This window comes from Ictidomys tridecemlineatus, chromosome 3 (assembly GCF_052094955.1).
Source record: "Ictidomys tridecemlineatus isolate mIctTri1 chromosome 3, mIctTri1.hap1, whole genome shotgun sequence".
NCBI lineage: Eukaryota > Metazoa > Chordata > Mammalia > Rodentia > Sciuridae > Ictidomys > Ictidomys tridecemlineatus.
The window spans coordinates 57776619-57798231 of NC_135479.1; the positions used below are offsets into that span (position 1 = coordinate 57776619).

General features: G+C 37.9%; 1 protein-coding gene across 1 annotated transcript in view; it reads left to right on the forward strand.

Moving 5' to 3' along the window:
• Positions 1 to 21613, forward strand: part of Cox10 (cytochrome c oxidase assembly factor heme A:farnesyltransferase COX10) — a 121693-nt gene that overhangs the window by 84950 nt on the left and 15130 nt on the right. Inside the window, exons 5-6 of the mRNA XM_005338856.5 lie at positions 904 to 974; positions 19870 to 20102. Of these exons, the coding sequence (XP_005338913.2) occupies positions 904 to 974; positions 19870 to 20102 (304 nt within the window). The remainder of the gene's footprint in view (positions 1 to 903; positions 975 to 19869; positions 20103 to 21613) is intronic.

Genomic DNA, 21613 nt, shown 5'->3' on the forward strand with positions numbered 1-21613 from the left:
CATACTATGATTTGATCAACAAGTCATTCTTTCTGGGAACAACTCCAGGGACTGTTAGGGAACATAGTTGGGGAGATATTGACGTAAACCTTCCATTGAATTTTTATTTCTTCTATTGATTTGCCTCAAGACCCTTTTGTTCAAGATATTCTCAAATAACTTGGTTAGATTTTTGAGCATTCTGTTATACCAAAAGAAGTGAAAAGAAGAAGACATAGATAACAAACTTAAGGTTATATTATGTAGTTTTTTTTTTTTTTAGGGCTTTGGAAAATAAGTTTTGATAATTCCCTGGACTTTTTATTTCAATAGATACACAATAAAAACTGTTACCTGTAATTGTTAGACTGCTCAGGCCAATCTGTTGTCCAAGCTGGGAAAGATAGTTCTAATAATGATGCTGGCATTATAATATAAACTAGAATTGTCCCAGGCAGAGAAGATGATTACCTTTATCACTATCTCACCTTGTGTATAGTTTCATTGGGAACCTTAATTGCTTTAAGGATGGTTACCTTATTACAATCTCACCTCAACAGTTGTATATAGTTTCATTGGGAGCCTTCATTGCTTAATTGGCTCTTGACTAAAGTAGCCTAGTTGATCTTGGTTTATTCACAGCCTTTGGGATGTTTGAAGCATTCAGAAATCATTTAAAAACTAATGCTTTAAACCTGAAAGCTTTGAAGAATCTAGCAATTTTTAAATAATATTTCTCATCATTGATTCACATTGGTTTCTAAAATGCGTCTCTTCCAGGGAATTTTTCTTCAAGGAGTGCCAAGATATTAGTTCATGCTATCAAAATGAAATTTACTGTAAACCTTTTTTTCAGTCCTAAAGTAGAACAGAAGGATTGTTTCATATTATATTTAATCTTTTCTTTTTTCATTCTTTTTACAGTTTTTTGAGGTGCCCTTTGACTCAAACATGAATAGAACAAAAAACAGACCTCTGGTTCGTGGACAGATCAGGTAAAATCATGAACATAATTCTCTTTCCCATTGTAGAATATTCCTTTGCTTTTTCATTCTGAAGCATTTCCCAGACTTTTGCCTTTGAGCTTGAAGTGAAGATAACACAATTGCAAAGGGACAAATTAGTATGGATATGTAGTACTTTTTACTTCTCCCCATAAAGTACAGAAAGCACTAAAGGTAAATCTGATATGAAGGGGCTTTTGTGAGAATAACTTACACTATAGGTTTTTGTTTTTGTTTTTTTCAGTTTTGAGACATGATTCTTGTCTTATTTGTATAGCTGAAGATAAAAAACACTGCATTACACAAGTGATTTTCAGACAGATCCATATACCATATAGGATCTCCAAAAGAAGGATGTGTCTAAAACCTTTTTCTTCCAGATAAACTGATAATGTTATTATATGCCAAGTAAAGTACTGCCTCCATTACTCTCCTTTCCACCAAATTCAATTAAGTAGAACTAAAAGGTATATAAATATTTTAATATCACTAATGGTTAATAATTAAACGTTTTACTTCCTGGAGACCTCTAAACCAACATTTTAAAATATTTTTTGAATCTAATTATGTGTGTGTGTGTGTGTATGTGAGAGAGAGAGAGAGAGAGAGAGGTATGTGAGTCCTAGAAGAATAAAAAGGGCCAAGTAGTTTTTACTGACTTATAAATAAGTGAATCCTTTCTTCATATGTCTAGGCAATACCCTCTTGGAACTTAAAAATTTATTAGGATATACTTGTGGATCAAATAACCACGTGTTAAATAAAACAATAAAGGAAACAAATATAGATAAAGTCTGTATAAAATGATTTTAAATATTAGCTGTTTTTAGTCAATTCTTAATGAATTCATAATATCATTTTAATAAAAAGGACAAAAATGCCCAGTAAAAATATATAAGCACAAAACCCTTAGGTCTACTGATATTTTACTTCCTTTTGTTGAGTTATAAACAAAGCTGTGTGTTATTTATAGATTTAGAAACCATCAGAAGTGCTTTTATTTGGGGAAAGTTGTTTTAGAGGGGAGAGTGCAATCTTTATAATCCATACCAAGAGTTAAAAGCTGTTCTTGCCTGTGGGCAAATCACAGTTCTTAATGATTTGGAATTTCTGTCTACTCATTTTTTCTCAGTGAAATTGTGCCCTCCTTTAGAACCAGGAAAAGTATAGGAAGAGGCCTAGCAAATAGTCTGTAGGCATAGAATGGTCATCAGAAAAAGGCCCATCCTATGAACTAGTAGCCCATCTTACTTTCTCCTGTGTGATGGACACAGAGTCTATCAGTAGCAAAGATCTTAGAAGCTATAATTAATGGTACCCTTCTTTTAAAGGAGTGAGGCCAGAGTATAATTAATCTAAGCAGATATATAAGTGGATGGCCATGAGGGTATGGTGATAATAGACTATCCATTAACTTTTATTTCTCAACTTTGGTGGGTTTCCTGCTCATCACTATTGACCACTTTAAGTTACAAAGCTTAGTTTATTTTTGAAATTTTCTTCTTAGTACTTATTACCTTATTTGATTGGAGATAATATGTCTTGATAAATCTATACAGATTCATAGACTTAATTTACAATTTGGCATGTAAGGTGTGGATCCCTCTCATTATTGAGGGCAGCAGCAAATCTGGGGAGGAAAATCCTTGAAATACTTCTACTGCTGACAGCTGTTTCACCCTTTGTGCATAGACAGTTTCCTATCTATTCCAGAGAAATACCATAGCATTTATGGAAAAAAAATATGTATTAACCTTTCAACAGATTGGTTTATGTTTTGAAGACTTTTATTTAGGTGAACAAAATTCACTGCTAAAGATTAAAAGTTATTTAGTCATACCCAAGACAGGACACATATGCTTAAGCTAGTTCTATGATTTTTTTTTAATTTTTTTTTTTTTTTGAGAATCTGGGGAAATCCTCCAAGGAAGTCCTTTGCTGTGTGACTCTATAACTGCAGTTATGCATGTGCATGGCTGCCGTCCTCATGCTTTAGTCTTGTCCAGAAAAACATGGCAGGGAGGGATTGGCACTGAAGACTTTATGGAACCCATATGAAAGAAAGTGGGTTATTTTTCTTTTGTAAATTGTTTTATTCAAGAAAGATCAGAGACATCATAAGAATATTTGGAATAATTAAAACCAGGGTTATAGAAAGTAGATATGAGATAAATGGCAAGATAATAAGAAAAACTTAACCAAATTTATATAGTAAATAAAATGGAACTATAAATTTTATTCTGTATTTTCTGAAATCACAGTTACAAATAACATCTGGATTTCTCACAATAGCACCTTCAAGTATATACTGTTAAATCAGATGAGAATTGAGTACTGAGTACTGAGTTCTGATCTCCAGATGATAAGTGGCAGAACCAGAATTTCCCTGAATTCCTGCCGATTGCCTGTAACTGTCTCTAGGCAGACCAAACTTCTTCTTAGTTCTTAGTAAGTATGAAAAATTGGGCTGTGAATGGATAATTATGACTGTAATGCATTCCACTGTTGTCATGTAAGAAAGAAATAAATTAAAAATTTTTAAAGAGAGAGAGAGAGCAGACCCTTAGTGATAATGTTAGAAGAATGTCCTCAGCAACTTCTGTAGAGGAAGGCAAATAACAGGTTTCCAAGGCATCCCTCAATGCAAGCCAGAGTCAGAATACCAAAGAACAGCTCCCAGTGAGAACCATTTAAACTATATGGCCTTGAAGTAAGTGAGGAGGGGGAAGCTCTTTGGCAGACATTGTAGCCCAAGGACCCCTCTCTAACAGTTCAACTAAATTGAGGGATTAAACTGAGAGAGTGAAAGGAAGAAAGCAGGTATCAGTATTCTGTGTGTACACTGGGATTACAGAGAGAACAGGCTGTGCCACATGATTTCATTTAACAGTGGCTGCAGGTGGAGTAGGCTTACCCAGGACAGTCCAAGCTTACACCTGTTGTTGCAGAAGAATCTCTCTCACTTTCAACATACTACACTTTGTATGACTGTATACCACCCTGTATAAAGGGAATCATGGCGATGATTTTGATGTTCACAGAATCTCTTTATTTTTAAGGCTATTTTGTGCAAATTCCCAATGCTTATCTTACCTGGAACACACACACACACAAAAAAAAAAAAAACACACAAAAATTCATAGTGTAATATTTCTAAATCAGTTTTTGGGTATACATTGTAGTGTAGACCCATTTAATTAGCTTTTCCTTAATGGCATTTCATATCTTATTTTTATTATAATTTGGAAAAGATAAGCTTGTTTGGTCATTTCTTGTAAAAATGGCAAGGCTAGAAATGATTGCTATGTGCTGGGAGTTGAGCTTAGAGCTTCCTTTTGTTTCATATCATAAATTTACATTGAAGAGTGAGCAAACCCATGTTACAAGTTGAATCTGCAAACTCGCTGTCTTGTAATGAAGGTAAGTGTCGGAGAGCTTTGCCATATTAAAAGCCAGATTCAGCATCATCCAGTTTTAACTTGGTAACTGGAAAAAAGTTAATTATCAAATTTTTAAAGTTTAAAAATCATCTTAGCCTTTCGATAGTCTCCACATGGTAATCATGGACAAGTGAAAAATGTTCTCTGACTCTGAGCTTGACAAGTCATTTAATTAATCTTTCCATATTACTGCTTCCTCATGTATAAAATGAAATCATATTTCCTAACCTGTTCATCTCATAACATTGCTGTGGAGATAATAATTATAAGATCAGTAGAATCATGCAAATAAAGGTACATGTTAGGGAAGGGGTTTGAAACTCTAGAGAAATGTAGAGTTTATTGAACTTTCATCTGTTTTCATAATTAGCTTTAAAATATAAATATCTCAATACTTACCAGACAAAAAAAATAAAATAAAATGAAATCTGTGTTACTTTCAAAGGATAGGGAGAAGAAAGCAATAATACTTGGTGATAAAAAAAACTCAGAAAGTGAAAATTGTGTTTCTTTTATCACCATGAAGTCAGTGGGCAGAAACTAATCAGTGGAAAGTAGACAGTGGCATGTTGTTGAAGTCTATGCTGTCACCATCAGGGCGCTTTTGGAGAATGTCTATGTAGAGAAGTGCACTAGGGTTACTAAAAGGTTCCTAAGAGATGGCAACACACATGCATAAAAAGGACATTAAGTGATATCAGAGGTACAGTTAACTCAACAAATGAATCATTTTAATGCCCCTACCAGCCAGACACTTTTGTAGACTCTGGAGATGCAGAGGTGACCAGGACATACTTCTATCTCCCACATGCTACTGACCAGTTAAGCATTTTATGTACAATGTGGTAGACACCATCGTGTGGACGGGCCATAGATGATACAGGGAAACAAAGAGGAATACTTGATCTAAACTGAGGAAGTCAAGGCCGACTTATCCAAAAGAATGTATCTTGAAGCTGAGAACCAAAGAGATAAGCCATTCAGGCTGATCCTTACTAAGCCCTTCCCTCTGTTGCTTCCTTGTCTACCTTAGCTCCTTGGTTGATAGTCACGAGCCTCCTTCCCATCTCCCTCTTCCCTTGCATATGCATATCATTTTCTCTCCCAAATCTATCCTTTTCCTTACATATTTTTATTAGTATTCCACAGCCAGACACTTGTTATCCTTTTCATGTGATGGACAAATTTTTTCAGCTTCCCAAAGTATCTTGGAATCTGTGCCAAAGAGCAGGCCAGGCAAGGTGAACATTGTAGCCAGAATCCAGTGAACAAGGAGAAAAGTTATGTGAGATGCAGGCAGAAGTAGACTGTGATAAGAAGTGTGGTATGAGTTCTGTGTGCAGTGGGAAGCCAGAAATAAATTACAGAGATGCGACAGCTACGACCAGATTTAGGTTTTAAGGATCCCTCCATTGCCCTGTGGAAAATACGTTATAGGGTTATAGGAGGGAAACGAGAAGACCTGCTACAGGTCTTGGTGAAATCTCATGAAGCGTGGACCAGGAGATCCAGGGGAGTTGAGTTCTGCTGTTGCTCAACTCAGAACCAAAGGTGGTTCCATTTGCCAACAAAGCCAATTAGACTGTCTGCTTTTCAAGCCTCCCCCCTGTTTTCCTGTGCACCACTGGTCTCCCACAAGATAACCGCACATCTGCCTCCACCTTCTGCCTTTCAACCTGCTTCCCCCTTTATTCCTCTATTCTACAACTTTGGTTGTTCTTTAAGGACTATCAGTCTTCTCACTGATAGTTCCACTGTCTCCAGGTATATCCACCTTTATTAAATTTCACAGTTCCTTGTGTAGGTGTCAGGTGATTCGTTTTAAGGTAGGGTAGCAAAGGAAAGAGTATAACATAATCCCAGAGAGATTGCACCTTCATGGTTGGGTTGAATCCTGACACTCACCACCAGTAAAAAGTCATTACTGTTCATGCATGCTGCCCATGCTGCCCATGCCCATGCAATTAAGGTAGAAAAGACTAAACCTCTCAGGAAAACAGCCCTTAGAACGCTCACCTCTCCTTCACTGGAAATATCCTTATGGCATAGTGGTTTGAATGCCTAGCCATCTAAAAACAACCTTTCCTTTTGTTACCTCTTTTAATTTAACTCTGAAATTCTCAAACTTTAATGAACACAGTCATTATTTTCCATACTTGGATGTACATAACCTTGCACAGCGTACTTTATGGATGACTTCAGGGGATTTTGAAGGATAATTTTGAGTATAATACATTTTCACCTTAGGGCTGACCTACATAAACTGAATAAACTGAAGCTCCACTGTGTTTCAAGGAAATGAAAATGCATCTGGTCCTATTACGGTCTTGATTACTAGCCTTGGTGCTGCTCACCTGCCTATTCTTCTGGGCTGTGTTTTGTCTGTGTCATTACAGATGATGAAGAAAGTGACTTTGAATGTATTGAATAAATAAGATGATTATTTTTGGAAGAGTCAATCACATTAAAAATATATAATACTTTTCATTTTAAACAATGTAGAGATCTTTATAACTTTTTTCTTTAGAATCAAAGGGGAAAGCCTTTACAGCTAAAAGTAATATAATGAAAATAAGATCTATGTTGTTATAGTATTATTTGTTCCATTTTCCAAAGGAAAATTCAGAGGGCTATAGTTATGTTTTAATTCCCTATCAATTGCCTATGTAGAATGCCAGTTCCAAGGCTGGGGAGTGTAACTCTGGTAGAGCAACCGCTTAGCATTTGGGAGGCCTGGGTTCAATCTCTAGCAGGAAGGAAGGAAGGAAGGAAGGAAGGAAGGAAGGAAGGAAGGAAGGGAGGGAGGGAGGGAGGGAGGGAGGGAGGGAAGGAGGGAAGGAAGGAGGAAGGGAGCGGGAAGCAAAGAAGGACTGAGAGTATAGCTCAGTGATAGAGCATTTCCAAACACATGCAAGGCCCTGGGTTCAGCCCCCAATAGTGGGCATACATGTACCCACACACATAAGCCCCTTGCATATGTCTGAAGTATCAGTTATCATTAAAATTTTTTTGAAATATTGTTTCTTTTATCATGTTTGGGAAAATACTGCTCTTTCTACTTTCCTCACTTATAGAAAGACAATTTTTAAAGTGACATGTCAAATTCATCCTGAAATTTTGGGGGACACAAGTTATTATCTGTTTCAGTTGTTTTTTGCAGCTTCTATTTACCAAATATAATTCTTGTGGAAACCCTTGACCCCATAGCTTTCTGCTTTTTTGCTTCAGCTCTGAGGCTGTTATGGTAGAATTATTTATCAGAGTCTTTAATGGCTTAGGGGCCACTTGATGAATTTGAGTACCCTGTTCATCACATCACTCAGGAAGTATCCCAGATGCACATGGATAAAGCCGGAGCCATGGTGCATTTGGCTAAAGAGCTCTTCTTGCATTTGCATCAGAGGAAGTCTGGAGAGCATGCTCCAGAGGGGTCATAATGGAGCTACCTTAACCTTTGCTATCACATCCTCACCACAGAGTTTAATAAGTTGGAGTCCAACCACCACATCTGTGCCCCTTGAGCATAGCCACACCCCAGAGGGGTCTGCAGCTTCTCCTAGTCTGGCCACATATGTTAGTAAGTGGGACTTGTCATAGGCAAAATCAAGAAGTGGTTTAGTTCTGAGGTCCCTGAGCCTCCTATTTCTCTTCTGTTTTGTATCCTCACTAGTAACTCCTTTCCCTCTAGCCTTTATATATTATGGGTGTCCAGTTCTTGAACTCCTTTTACCTAAAGAGACTCCATGTCTCCTTGTAATACTGATTCTAATTTCTATTAAATGGTTATAGTGGTTTTAGCATGACTAAGAGGGAGAGTCAGAAGGAGAGCAGTAGTGAATATCCCCTACTCTTTGTATGTATTATATGTCAAAATACATTCTATTGTCATGCATAACTAAAAAGAACAATTTTTTTAAAAAGAAACCAAAAAAAGTGAATCTACCCAATATTTCTCCCTAAGATGATATATCTGTGTTCTTAGGAGGCTAAAACACAGCAGTTTAAAGTGATTCTTTTCTAAGATCTATTTGGCAGTTGCCAGGTCCCTGGAGACTCCTTTTCCATCTATGTTCTCCTGGCTCCCCTGAGACCAGCTTGCCTGGGAGGAAGTCCTGCAGCTCAGACTCTTGCTGAGGACTCTGTCAGAACTGCCTTTAACCATGCTACCCTGTTGGGTCCTTTTCTTCTGACTTATTATGTGGACAGGTGAGTTTTCCTTCTCGGATGTGAGCCTGTTAAATCAACTCTGCCATTCAGTTTTTCTGGTTTTTCGCTTCTGGAAAGAGTGGCTCACTTACCACTTCTTAGTCGTAGTTTAGCTTCCAACTTCACTCTTCCTGCCTTTTTCTACTTTTGTTTTCTCTGAACATTGGTTCTTCTCATCCTTCTTCACTTAAATTGACTCATCACCAAAATGGCAACTTCAGCCTTTGTCCCCAAGGTCTTCCAGGTGGGTTCTCTGTTCAGTTCCAAAGGTTTAAGAGAGAAAGTTTGATTGCCCAGACGTGGGCCTGATGTTTCATACCTGGTCCAAGACTCCAAGGCCAGGAAAAAGAGCAATTAAGCAGGAGAGGTAGAAATGGGGACACCTAAGGCTACTCCTTCTAGGGCAGCTTTCTCATAACTTTAGCTTATTTTAGGCCTGCTCTCCATCCCAAACCCTGACTCCACTTTGTAACTTTCTACCTATAATTCATGCCTCCTTCCCTCAACACATACAGTTATGTTATCTTCTTTCTGCATTTTGCAGTCATATTTAAAGAAGAGATTGTTAAATGTAATATTGACCATATCTTCTCTTTTACCCCAGGTGTAGAGGTCTGCACCCTCTTTCACTCCCCTCTGTTTTCACTGCATTTGACAATTCTTCTGTAAGGTTGGTTCCTGGTCCTATCACAATGGAAGGTTTCTGTTTTCTGTTCTCCTTATTGCTTTCAGAGAGGACAGAGGGATGCAGACACCTTTAATTAGCCATCTTTATCAAACTTGAAATCATTCTGAATTAAATTTCAAACTTACCTTACACATGTATGTTTTAAGTAGTACCCTTTTTTCTGGTATTCTTAATTAAAATTCATCTTTCTTTAAAATGTGAAGGTTTAATGTTTCTTCTAAATCTTTTAGAATTCAGTAAATCTCTCTTTTATTCAACTCATTGAGAATTTATTTATCACCTGTAATGTTACCAGCACTGTCAATTTTTTTTATAAAGGTCAAAGCTTTATAATCTGGGTGGGAAAAAAAAGCCATATGCACAGAATGCTTAGCAGACAGAACAAGGCAATCCATAAAGATGTGTTGAATGAAATGAATAAATTGGTAGAAACAAGAAGGGCTCTGAGAGGTCAGACAAAGAAGATACAATGAGGACTGAGTGGAAAGTGAATACCTCCTGCAGGAGAGAGGGCTGGTCTGGACCTTTCTTTTTTTATTTTGAAAGACATCTATATTTTGATTATGTCTCCTTTGAATTATCCATTTTCCAGTTTAGCGATGTTGACAGGGAAATAATCCATGTCAGCATAGGTTTTTCCATTTTAATGGATCAGATGAGAGTGATCCATAACTTGCAAGCTGTAGGTGTGGGGCTGTAAGCAGGACGGATTGCATGATAAGAGCAGAGCAAAAGGTTATTTAGAGAGGATAAATTAAAACACTTGGAATCGGGGTCAACCAATACCTTGTTTTAAAATGAATGATGAAGATTGAGTTTTCGAAATGAAATGAATGGATTGTTTAGTTGGCATTATTAACTTAAAGAACAGGGTTTAGCTTAAGTATTATAGGGATTTACAGGAGACATTTTTCAAATTTACTGAAGGTTTTACCAGTAAGCACTTAAGCAAATGTAAACATTTTGTGGGCTGCAGGGGAGCTGTGAATATTATTCATCACCCAGTCACACGAGTCTAGTAGATGTGTGCCTGGACCAGGCTAAAGCTCTGCACAGTTTCTAAAGATTGTTATGATTAGTCTCTTGGTGTGTGTATATTGCTAATGTAATAAGAACATAAACATTTTATAAGTATAGGAATTTTTCTCTCTCTCTCTTTTCCTTTGGTATTAAACAGTGATTTCAAGTGGCAGGAAGAACAAACTTGGTCTCAACTTAGTAATAGAGATATTAATATATAGAAGTTCTTAAAATAAAATCATTTAATATTATGAGCCATGGTATGAAAAGTCAAGAAAAAGTGTTTGTGCATATCATCAAGTTTAGTCATTAGTCTGGATGAAGGAATGAAACACGGGGATTCTCTGAAAGATTGGACTCTTTTATTATCATGAGAAAAAGAAACCATTTATGAATTTGAGTAAATTTGTTGACAGCAACCCTGCCAGTGGGGGATTCTTCAGTCCTGTACTACTTAAAACCTTTTTTTTTTTTTTTTTTGTAGCAGTTTTTGAACCCAGGGGTATTTAACCAGTGAGCCACTAGTATTTTATGTAGAGACAGGTTCTCATTGAGTTGCTTAGGACTTATCTAAGTTGTTGAGGCTGGCTTTGAACTCGTGATCCTCCTGCCTCAACCTCCCAAACCACTGGGATTACAGGTGTGTGCCACCTCACCCAGCCCATGTACTTTCTTATATGCAGATATTCTGATAAATATGCATATGAAGAATTGACTATCATAGTAACTTACATTTTTGTCTATTACATTTTTATAACCACTTGGAAAATATGTCACAGAAGTACACACCTTTTATTAGTAATCTAGGTTCATATAGTCTTAATGTCCCTTGGCTTTATTCTTCTCTCTTCAAACAAGATGATGTGAAAATAAAAGACATGATCAAATGTTCCCATTGGATGATGGTGTTATAAGTGGTAGTTTTAGGAGAATGTTTTTCACACAGTTTGTGAGGGCTCATTTGGGCATCATTTTCAGGTATAGAGAATATAAAGATGAGTAGCACAGAGTCATCACACACAAAAATAAATATATTAGGGAATGGGCAAGCAAGGCAGCTTGTTATAGAATAAGGAGTAAGAAGTGCTGTGGGACCCACCACAGACATGGAGGCCAAGTGAGAAGGGTGCAGTAAAATGTTCTTGGTGTAGTTCTCTCATTTGGCAGGTGCTGGGGTCTAATCCAGGGCCTCATGTATGCTAGGTAAGCTCTCTTACACTGAGCTACAGCTCCAGTCCCTGGTGTTTTCCAGTGTCCAGACTGAATCTTAGAGGATAAGTAAGAATTGGCCATATATGAGATAGAGGTATTAGGAAGGGGCAAGTGAGTGAATTTGAGAGCAAAGGAGCAGCATGCACAAATTCAGGTAGACACATCCTACCTGGAGAATGTCTTTCACATAGACCCAAGAGAGCAGAGCAGCAGCCTGGAAAGGTAATTTTTTGTTTGGCCTGCTATGCTCTCCTACAATTTTCAGTAGTTGCTAACACATAAACAGAAAATGTTAACATCAAGCCTCAGATTTCTGGGCTGCTTTTGTGCATTCCCACAAGGTTATCTGCCACCCAAACCTGTGTAGCACTTCCCACTGCCCTCACCACTTCGTTTTTAAGTAGTCCCTCTTCACTGTTTTATTGCCAGCCTGGTCCCTGTAGATGTCAGCATTTGCAAATACTGTCCATTGACCGAAGGCTCAGTCCCAAAGGGAAGAGGAGGCAATGCAGTCAGAGGTAAGGGCCTAAGGGCCCACCTCCCCCAACAGCTGCACACACACAACTCCTAGGTAGACTCCAAAATTGCAGGGATAATTTTATTCTCAACCTCGTTTTTTTATAAGTTAGGTTTTATTAAACATTTCAAAGACTCTTGAAAATTCATTGACTCTATTTTGTGTAGGTGAACAAAGTTGCTTTTTTTTTTATAGGACCCTATAAATTAAAAAGTGGGAGGAGGGTCAGAAAATTAAACCATCTGGTTCAACTGGGAAAAGGAAAAGTATGTGTCTCCCGTGTGGCAGGCACTGGGTGTTTTAGGAGGGAGGACACATGGAGGGATTCAGTAGGTGGTCCCTGCTTTCAAGTGGTTTGAGAAATAGATTAAGAGATTGGACGACTCCTCTGGAAACTCTGATTTTCATGGATGGGATCAAAGGATGGGAATCACCTCTCTGAAAATTCCAGAGTCTTTGTTCAAATATCTTTCCCTTAATTTAAACTTAACTGATGTAACATAATTCAAGGGTCACCATTTGCTTCTCCCTGGATGAGAATACTGTATTTCAGAGGTCAACAATAGAGTAACTTTCATTTTGGCGTTTTGTTTTATATTCTATAAATGTTTTTTTGCAGCCAATCTTTCTTATCTTCTTCCTAAACTAGTAAGAGTCTTTCAGTTTTCAAAAATTCCTTTAGCTCTTATCTTTTATTTTCTTTCTTGAAAAAAGGTTTTTAATATAATACCACAATCTTCATGCCCTGAATATGATCACTAACAAAAAATTTTTTATTTTCACATTTCTTGCCTTTTAAAAAAAATGTTTTTGGTTTTATGTCTTTGTTTTCCTCAAGTTCTTAGCTTGCATCAGCCCTCTGCTGCCTGACAGTATCTATAACTTGAAACTTGTTTAGAAATAGAAAACTCCTAACAAGATTCTAGGGAGACATCTTCAGAACAGTTATCTGTAGAGACTTCCTCCAAAAACTCATTTCAAAGCTCAAATGTGGAATTTATGCAGGAAATAGAAGTTAAATTGGCTTGGTTTGATTGAGGTTTTGGGCTTTCTTTTGTTTTTGAAAAAAAGGAAATTTTATTTTGTAACATTAAGATCATTTATTCTGGAAGAATAATCAAGAGGATGAGATTAATTTTTGTATGAACCAATTGTCTTCAGAACTGCTCAAAATATAGTTTTCTTGATGTATTACAACATTTCATAGCTCTCCTGACACATTACTTAAGCTTTCGAAAGGCTGCATTTTCTCCAGGAAGTTATTTAAAAGTCAGGTAATTTAAATTAAGTTTATTAAGTGTAATAAATAGACATAAAATTAAAGTTTGTTGCTCTTGTTTGTTCCTAATGTCTAAAGAGAATTCTTTGTCACAACTGCATAAGAACTGGTGCTTAGTAAACAAAGCAATGTTATGTTTTAAAAGAGGAAAAAATAATTTATAGAAATGTATTGACAGAATCCCCCACTGTTAAGTCTATTAGTTTCTATTTTACAATAGCCTTGGGCAGGAAGGGCCCAAGTAGAAAGATCCCATGTAATGACGCTCAGTGGAAAGATATCTCCATTTAAAATGTAATTTAGTTTTGCATACAAGTTTTGAAATAAATCATCATTCAGTTCTTACCATGAACCTGTTTACATGAGTAATGCATGAATATGAAAGAATTTTTTTACTTCAAGAAAATTACTGGGTCTCTTCTTGCCCAGCCCCAGTGAAATAGTGTTATTTTCCTTATTCATACGTTTATTTGTGTTATTGAAAATTTTAATTCTTCACAAAATCATTACAACACTTAAAGGGTGCATTTCTGATCTTTCACTCTAGTGAGAACTCCTCACAGAGATGTTAATTTCCTTTTATCTTTTTTTTTTTTTAGTACCCACGATTGAACCCAGGGTCTCTTCATCACTGAGCCACATCCCCAGAGCTTTTTTTTATTTTGAGACAGGGTCTGCCTAAGTTACTTAGGGTTTTACTAGGTTGCTGAGACTGGCTTTGAACTTGCAGTCCTCCTGCCTCAGCCTCCTGAACTGCTGGGATTATAGGTGTGTGCCACCACACTCAGCTAGTTTCTCTGATCTTGATAAAAGCCATGACAGCTACTGTTGTAGGGGACAGAAACATCAATATTTTAAAAAGAGATTTTACATGTGAACAATCTAGTTTGTCCAGTTGTTTGGTTTTTTTTTTTTTTTTTGTAATTTGATAAAGTGAAATTCCTAATCAAGTTATAATTATATTAAAGACAGTTTTATATCCACAAGTCTTAATATATACCCATATTGTTTTAAGTCTGAAAAAATAAATTAGGAAAAACAATTTGTGATGATTATCAGGCCTTACCTCCAGTCCTCCCTGTTTAGATTCTCTTATTCTGTCTCGTTTCATGTGTTCTTTTTCTTTTGGCTATTTTTACACTTGGAGAGTTCATAGTGCTTCTATTAATGTGTTTAAAGTCTGTCACCCTTTCTACACTGTACGTTTCCATTTTGTTCACTGCCATATTGCCACATTTGGCAAGGCGGTTGACATAGGCAATGAGAATTTGGATGGATGAATAAGTGAATAAATGAACAAGTAACACTGTGCTCATTTATGAACACTCTGCTAAGTGCATTATTTGCATCATCACTGCATTTAATTCTTAAGACACTCTGTTAAGTATCTCCCATTTTACAAGTAAAGAAACAAATGCTACAGGTTACTTTGCTCATCAAGATCAAACAGCTAAATATCTAACCTCTGCCTTTTCTGTGGTCTTGTTATTGAGTCTTTTTTACCTAAAGCAAGTTTGACTTGAGTTCCAGTCTTGGTCACTGAAAACGCCTCTTACTTTTATAGTTGAGAAAACTAAGGACCAGAGAGGTTAAATACGTTGCCCATTTTTACATAGCTAGTCAAAATAGATCTCTTTTCATAGTCAGAAATAGAACTCACACCACCTGACTGATAATAATAAAGCATTTTTAAAACATTTTCCTATGAAAATGTTCCAACAGAGTCAATAGTAGAAGAAGTACAGTGAGCTTCAGTCTATCTGTGGCCTAGAATCAAGTCATCAGCACTTGCACCACACTTGCTTCAGCTCACCATTAAAGTACGCTCATGGTCTAAACCCTTGTAGCTGTATGACTAAGTTAAATCCAGATAGATGGTACAGAGGAGTTGAGGGATATTGCCACAGTACCTCTGCAATTTGATAACAAAATTGATTAACAGCCCTGGGTTCTTTCCACTGGCATATGTCAAGATACATACCAAAAGACAACTGAAAGTGTGTGACTTACCTTACACAGTCAGTACTGGAGCAGAGTGGCTTCTGTAGGCTTAGCACATGTGGCTTGGCCAGATGGTGACAAGCATCACATTAGTAATGGTGTAGCTTCTCAAACTTCAACAAGCCTCTGGATCAGCAGGATTTCTAACAAGTTACCAGGTAATGCTGATACTGCTGGTCCAGAAACCATACTTCGGGGCTGAGGATATAGCTTAGTTGGTAGAGTGCTTGCCTTGCATGCACAAGGCCCTGGGTTCAATCCCTAGCACCATATACACACACAAAAAAAAAAAAAAAAAAACAAAACAGAAACTATACTTGGGTAGAAACACTGGGTGGAGGTATGGAGGAGTGAAGGAGTGGAGCATCTACCCAGGAGTTCCACTGAGGCCTCTCCCTTAGAGAGACTCTGAGCCCTTAGACTTTCTCCTCCCCATCTTCCCTTTGAAAGCCAGATACCAATGTAGCCCTCAAAATGGAAGCAAACTGCTAAGGAATTCAAAGGATAGAAGGTTCAAAAAGACTAATGAAAAAAAAAATAATGAAGAATAAATGATAAAAGGAGAAATAGCTGTATGTGTCTCTAGGTTTGGGATACTTCCAAAGCACATCTAAGAGTGGAAAAGGCAGATGGGATTTCTGATTAAGCATTGAACAATATGATTAGGAGAATGAGTATATGAAATAATTGGCCTGAAATAATAATAAACCAGTCATTCACAGATTTGCTCCTTAGGTCTTTGAGATTTAGTTCTGATCCCATTTTAATAGCAAAACATCATAGTTAGTGTTTAAGGGATGAGGATTGGACTCTTTTCTAATCTTCTATCTCAAAATAGATCTCTTTACTAAAATTGATAGACTTCAACTACTTCAGTATTACCATATTTAAAGATTTCATGATAAACCAAACTTCAAAATATAATCCAGATACTGCTAGGTCTGTTTTCTGTCTCTAGCCTTTGCTTTTGTTTGTCCTCTTCCTACCTCTGGTTTCCTAGAGCTCTCTTTTCTTTCACTAGTATATTTTCATGGTATACAAAGATTCTAATCAAAATCCTATAGATACCTCTTTGTTTTCTTAACTTTTTACTCTGTCTTATTTTATGCAAGACTTCAGGTAACTTGAAAAAATATACAAAACTTAACAAAGTAGTTAAAAAGACCCCAAAAAAGACCCCAAACAGACAAGGTAGAACCAAGAATAATAGAGCTGCAAATGCAAACTGTGATCACTCTAGTATCATTAGACCGAAGAGCCACTGAGTGAGAGGAGGATCAGCTGTCTGCACCAACTTGCTCCATTGGTGTATTTTGGGAAATCTGCAAGATAGATTAAACATACAAGCTATCTAAAGGCTGTTCATTCCATCTAACCATTTAATAAAAATTATGTCAGTGTGTTCACGATTCTGCTTTCTCCAAAATGCCTAACGTGAGCCTCTTTCATAAAGAGAATAAACATCTGCTTGTCTATATTTGTTGACCTCATGTGGCAGCAGAGTGATCCTAGTTCTAAAAAGCAGATCTTGATCATTCTTTTCTACCTCTTTAAAACACAGAAATCCTCCTTGACTCTTCATCTGCCAAGAAGCTATGTGTAGACACCTCACTGTGATCTTCAACCTCTCTGCCCTCTTGATAACTTCCCACCTGCTGTCCACAATCCAGATACCTGGAACTTCCTTCTGTCACTCAAACTTGCCATGTTTCTTACTTTCACCTTCAAACATGCCATCCCCTACCTGGAACACTCCTCTTGGCCCTTTTTGCCCATGTACCACCTGTTCATCCTTCGTGTCTCAGTTTAAATGTTACTTCTTCCTAGCAGCATTCCCCTTCCATGCCCCCAGTACACACACTAGGTTGGGTATTCCCTCTTTGCCACACATTTGCTGTATTGAACCACACTTGATAGCTATTGCTTATCTAACATTTGCTCATCCATAAAATGAAGGTAATACTATCTCGAGAAACTTGTTTTACTCTGTTAAAGATCATTTTAGAGCCAGGCATGGTGGCACACACCTGTAATCTCAGCAGCTCAGAAGGCTGAGGCAGGAGGATCACAAGTTTGAGGTCAGCCTCAGGAACTTAGGCCCTAAGCAGCTTAGTGAGAACCTTCCTCAAAATAAAATTTAAAAGGGCTGGGGATGGTCCAGTGGTTAAGCACCTTTAGGTTCAATCTCTGGCCCCCCTTTATAAAGATTATTTTAGATACCCATAATACGTTTCTCCACTGTGTTATTGGCGAATTTTGGTTTGGTTTTGTTTTGGTTTTAATACCATACCCTCTGTTGATACTGGTTCTAAAAGTATATTCATTACTTTTAACATAAAATTTTAGAAAAAGTGAAACATCACAGGAAAGTAAATTTCACAGTTTTCAAGTTGGAATGTCTTTGCCCTTTAACTACAAGAAAGCTCTGACGTCCCCTGATTCAGGGCTTTTTTTCTCCCCCAGATGCTGAAAATGGCCATGCTGTCCTGGGTAAATATCTTCATTTTTGTTTATGTGGCTTATCAACTTACTCAATTTTCATTCATGCCCCTGAGCACATTGATTTAAATGCCAAAATTGAGTCTCAAGATTTTCTGTGATTTCAACACAGGTCAAAAATTAAACTTCCACATAAAATTGCCTATCTCAATAAATTAAATTCATGTGTGCTTTTCTAAAAGGGCTTTTCATAACACTAATACCTTTGAATCCAACTGGTTTCCACAGACCTTGGAGAAAGATTGTACAACCTTTTTTTTTTTAAACACAAGGGCTGATTCAGGAAAAATAAAAATGTTTATGAGCCACAGTTTTCCCCCACCCAGAATAAAGCTAGCTTTTTAGAGTCCCACGGGGCAAAGAAGGGATCTGTTCTTATAAGCTATAAACTACCTTATTGAACAAACAGCAGTTAAAATATTTGCCCTGCTTTTTAGCCATCTAAATTCTCCTTTCTGGGCATATGTGAGATAACAACACAGAGGCATCTTCTTAATCTTTCATCTGGAAAATTACATTGTGTACAAGTTAGGAAGCCAGGCGTTCCCAGGTCACATGATGCATATCACTACCTTAGATAAATCTATTTCCAGAATGGAGGTAAGGGACAAATAAGAGGTTACAGGATAGAGGAAACAGATAATGTGTATATCCCAATCCAGGACATTTGGCTTTGAAGATTGTGAGGTCTAGAGGCTCTTACCTTGGGGGAAATATGAACAAAGTAATTTATTTGAGGATGCATGAGGCCAGTAGTCCGTAGATCAAAGATAAAAAACAGATTAGGGAAGAAATTAAATAAGAGCAAAGGTGGAGAGTGCATCTTTAAAAACAAAGAAGACAAACCTCTGCTTAAATGGGAGAAAGTGGAAACTAGAGTGAAGCTAGAGCCCTGTAAATAGGAGGAACTGTCTCGTGCATTTGCATGTGGAGTAAAGATTGCCTCCCTCTGGGAACTGGCCATTGTTAAAACTGGAGTACACTGTGGAATCTAATCGAGTGGGACACAGTAGAGCGCACTGTGGAATCTGTAATCCACTGGACCACTGAACACCATAAACTTCTCTTACTCAGAAGTGGAATAATGGTTTCTGCAGGGAGAAAGTAATCTTGAAGCACCTCCTTAGTTTCTTAAAAAAGAATAAATCCCTGTGCATGTAAACAGGAACTAGTAGATTCAGTTTATCTAGATTCAAGTCTTTCACAAGAGTCCATACAAAGTCTGCTATGAAAACTGTGACTATTGAGAAGCAAGCCTTAATCATTGTCATTGTAGAATTTTAGCTGGTTTTCTTCTTTTTTTTTATTTTTTATTTTTTTAGCTGGTTTTCTTCTATGTACATAACATTGTGTGACCTCCTCCTGAAAAATCCCTTATCCATAAAGCCAGTTATGGCATTGGCACTATGCAACAGTCAACTGGCATTCACTGTTGTTCTGGAACTGGCACCGTACTGAGGCCCCTGATTAATTATAAAAAGTATAATCATGGTCCTCATGGAGGTCAGCCATTGTTATTCCGTATCACTAATTGGGTGATGTGGTATAAAGGAGTAGAACTGTTTCCAGAATTGATAATATTTTTTGTCCAAATCATGCAGTATTGTGTTCTACCTGACCTATTGCCAGCTGTCCCTTATTTATATCTAGCACCGACAGTAGACCGGAACACCAGGCAAAGTAGGCATGTCTTGTAGTCCTTACTTTAACCATGTCAGGAGGACATGTTGACTCCTATAGACACAAATCGAGCGCCTCCAGGAAGGTACAAAACTATCCTCAAACCCAGAGTGCTCTCCCCTGGACTCTTGACTATTTTGCTCCCAGCTGGCAAACCAAGAGAGGCAATCACTTCTCCCACAAAAACTGTTCTCCCTTAAAGTTCCTTAAAGACGATTCCCTAAACCAGTTCTACCTCCTGAAATACTTCATTGGATACATAGATTATTTGTTCTTAGCTTGGATTCTACAAAATGTGATGGAGTTATACTGAAAATGATCCCTTGGTGTCCTCTCTCTTCCAGCCCATTGCTAGCTGTGTCCTTTGCCACTTGTTGTGCTGTTCCAGGAGTTGCTCTTCTGACCTGGGGGGTGAATCCACTCACAGGAGCCCTGGCCGTCTTCAACATTTTCCTGTATACCTGCTGTTATACACCCCTGAAGAGGATCAGCATTGCCAACACATGGGTCGGAGCTGTTGTTGGGGCTATCCCACCTGTCATGGGCTGGACAGCAGCAACTGGCAGCCTCGATGCTGGTAAGTGCCTCTCAGTGCAAAGTCTCAGCTTCTTTCTACAGACCTGGGGTACGGATACCAGAAGCAGGAGCTCATAGGTGTTCTGAGCAAGCATGAGCACCCACCCTCAGAGATTCTCCTTCTCTAGGCCACAGAACTTGGTTAGATTCCATTTTAATCATAACTGATTCTGCTGACATATTAGCTGGTATAGGCATTCTAAAATATTAAGAATGTAAAGCTAAAGGGAGACTGTCATCCTGGCTTGTGCATAAGTATGACATATGCTTTCCCTTGAAAGGAAAGTCTAAGAGAAACAGAGTAGGGGATGTTGCCTGTAACTACAGGTGAAGTGAAAAGAAAATCTCTGAAAATTATGGTAAAAAAATCTCAAACCAACTCAGGACTAGCTGATCTGTTCAGAATGGCCCAGGCTACAGAGAAGGTGTATATGGGACTGGCTTCTGGTTCCCTGTCAAAGGGGTGTCAAGCCTCCTTCATTTCTGTAGAACAGGGTTATTTATTATCCCCTCTTTTGAAAGAACAAATTATTTTTATATGATTTGCCTAAATTGTTCATGCTGTGTACAATAAAACCATTGAAACATTTTTACTTTTTTTTTTTTTTTGGTGGTAGGTCACAGCAAAATTTGTGGGGTGAAAATAGCTCATTTTTACCATCTGTAAGGGAAGTTTCACAGTCTAATTAGTCAAGTAATTAGTGTTTTTGACCAACACTTAGGAAGGAAGTGGTGAGGTTTCCTGCCGTATATGTAAGTACATATTTTTCACATGAGAGATCAAAAGGCGGCTGACCATAAACCGTTACCCTTGTAAGCCACATTTCTGAGACTTTTCATAAAAGTTCGTACACTCTGATTTGGCAAGCTTACAAATGCGATTACACCTTTACCGTGATTGTTTCTTAGAACAGTTTTAATATCCTGTAAATGGTGGGTTTTAATGAATCTAAAGATGTAATATTCTAAAACATAGGTGCTTGTTTGCCCTGTGATAAACCCTAAACCAGAGTCTCCTCCATGAGGGAAGCAATAACAACAGGGTGCTTACGAGCAGGGGTGCTACCGTTGGGCCACCTGAGGGTGGAACCTGACTCTCTCCTCATTAGCCTGGTAACCTTTGGAACTGAACTTGGCTGCTTCTGCGACAGTCTCCTCTTCTCCCACATGGGGCTAATGATGGTCTCTCCTCAGAGTTGTTGAGGATGAAATGAGGACATCCATGCAGGCCTTCTGTGGTGGAAGAGCAGGACAGAGATAGAAAGAGCGATCACTGACATGAGATCAGACCCACAGGCCCAAGGCTTTCTATAATCGGCATTAATCCATTTGTGAGTGTGAGTGTGGATTCCTCCAGGCCAAAACCCCTGATGGCCCATCTTCCAGTCAGGTGGCACTGGGGATTGAGTTCCCAGCACATGCTATCCAGAGGACACAAGCAGTCCTTAGTGATATTCAATGTAAAGGCCAGGAAGGGCATAATCATGGTAGCCACTGCTGCTGTTGTTATTC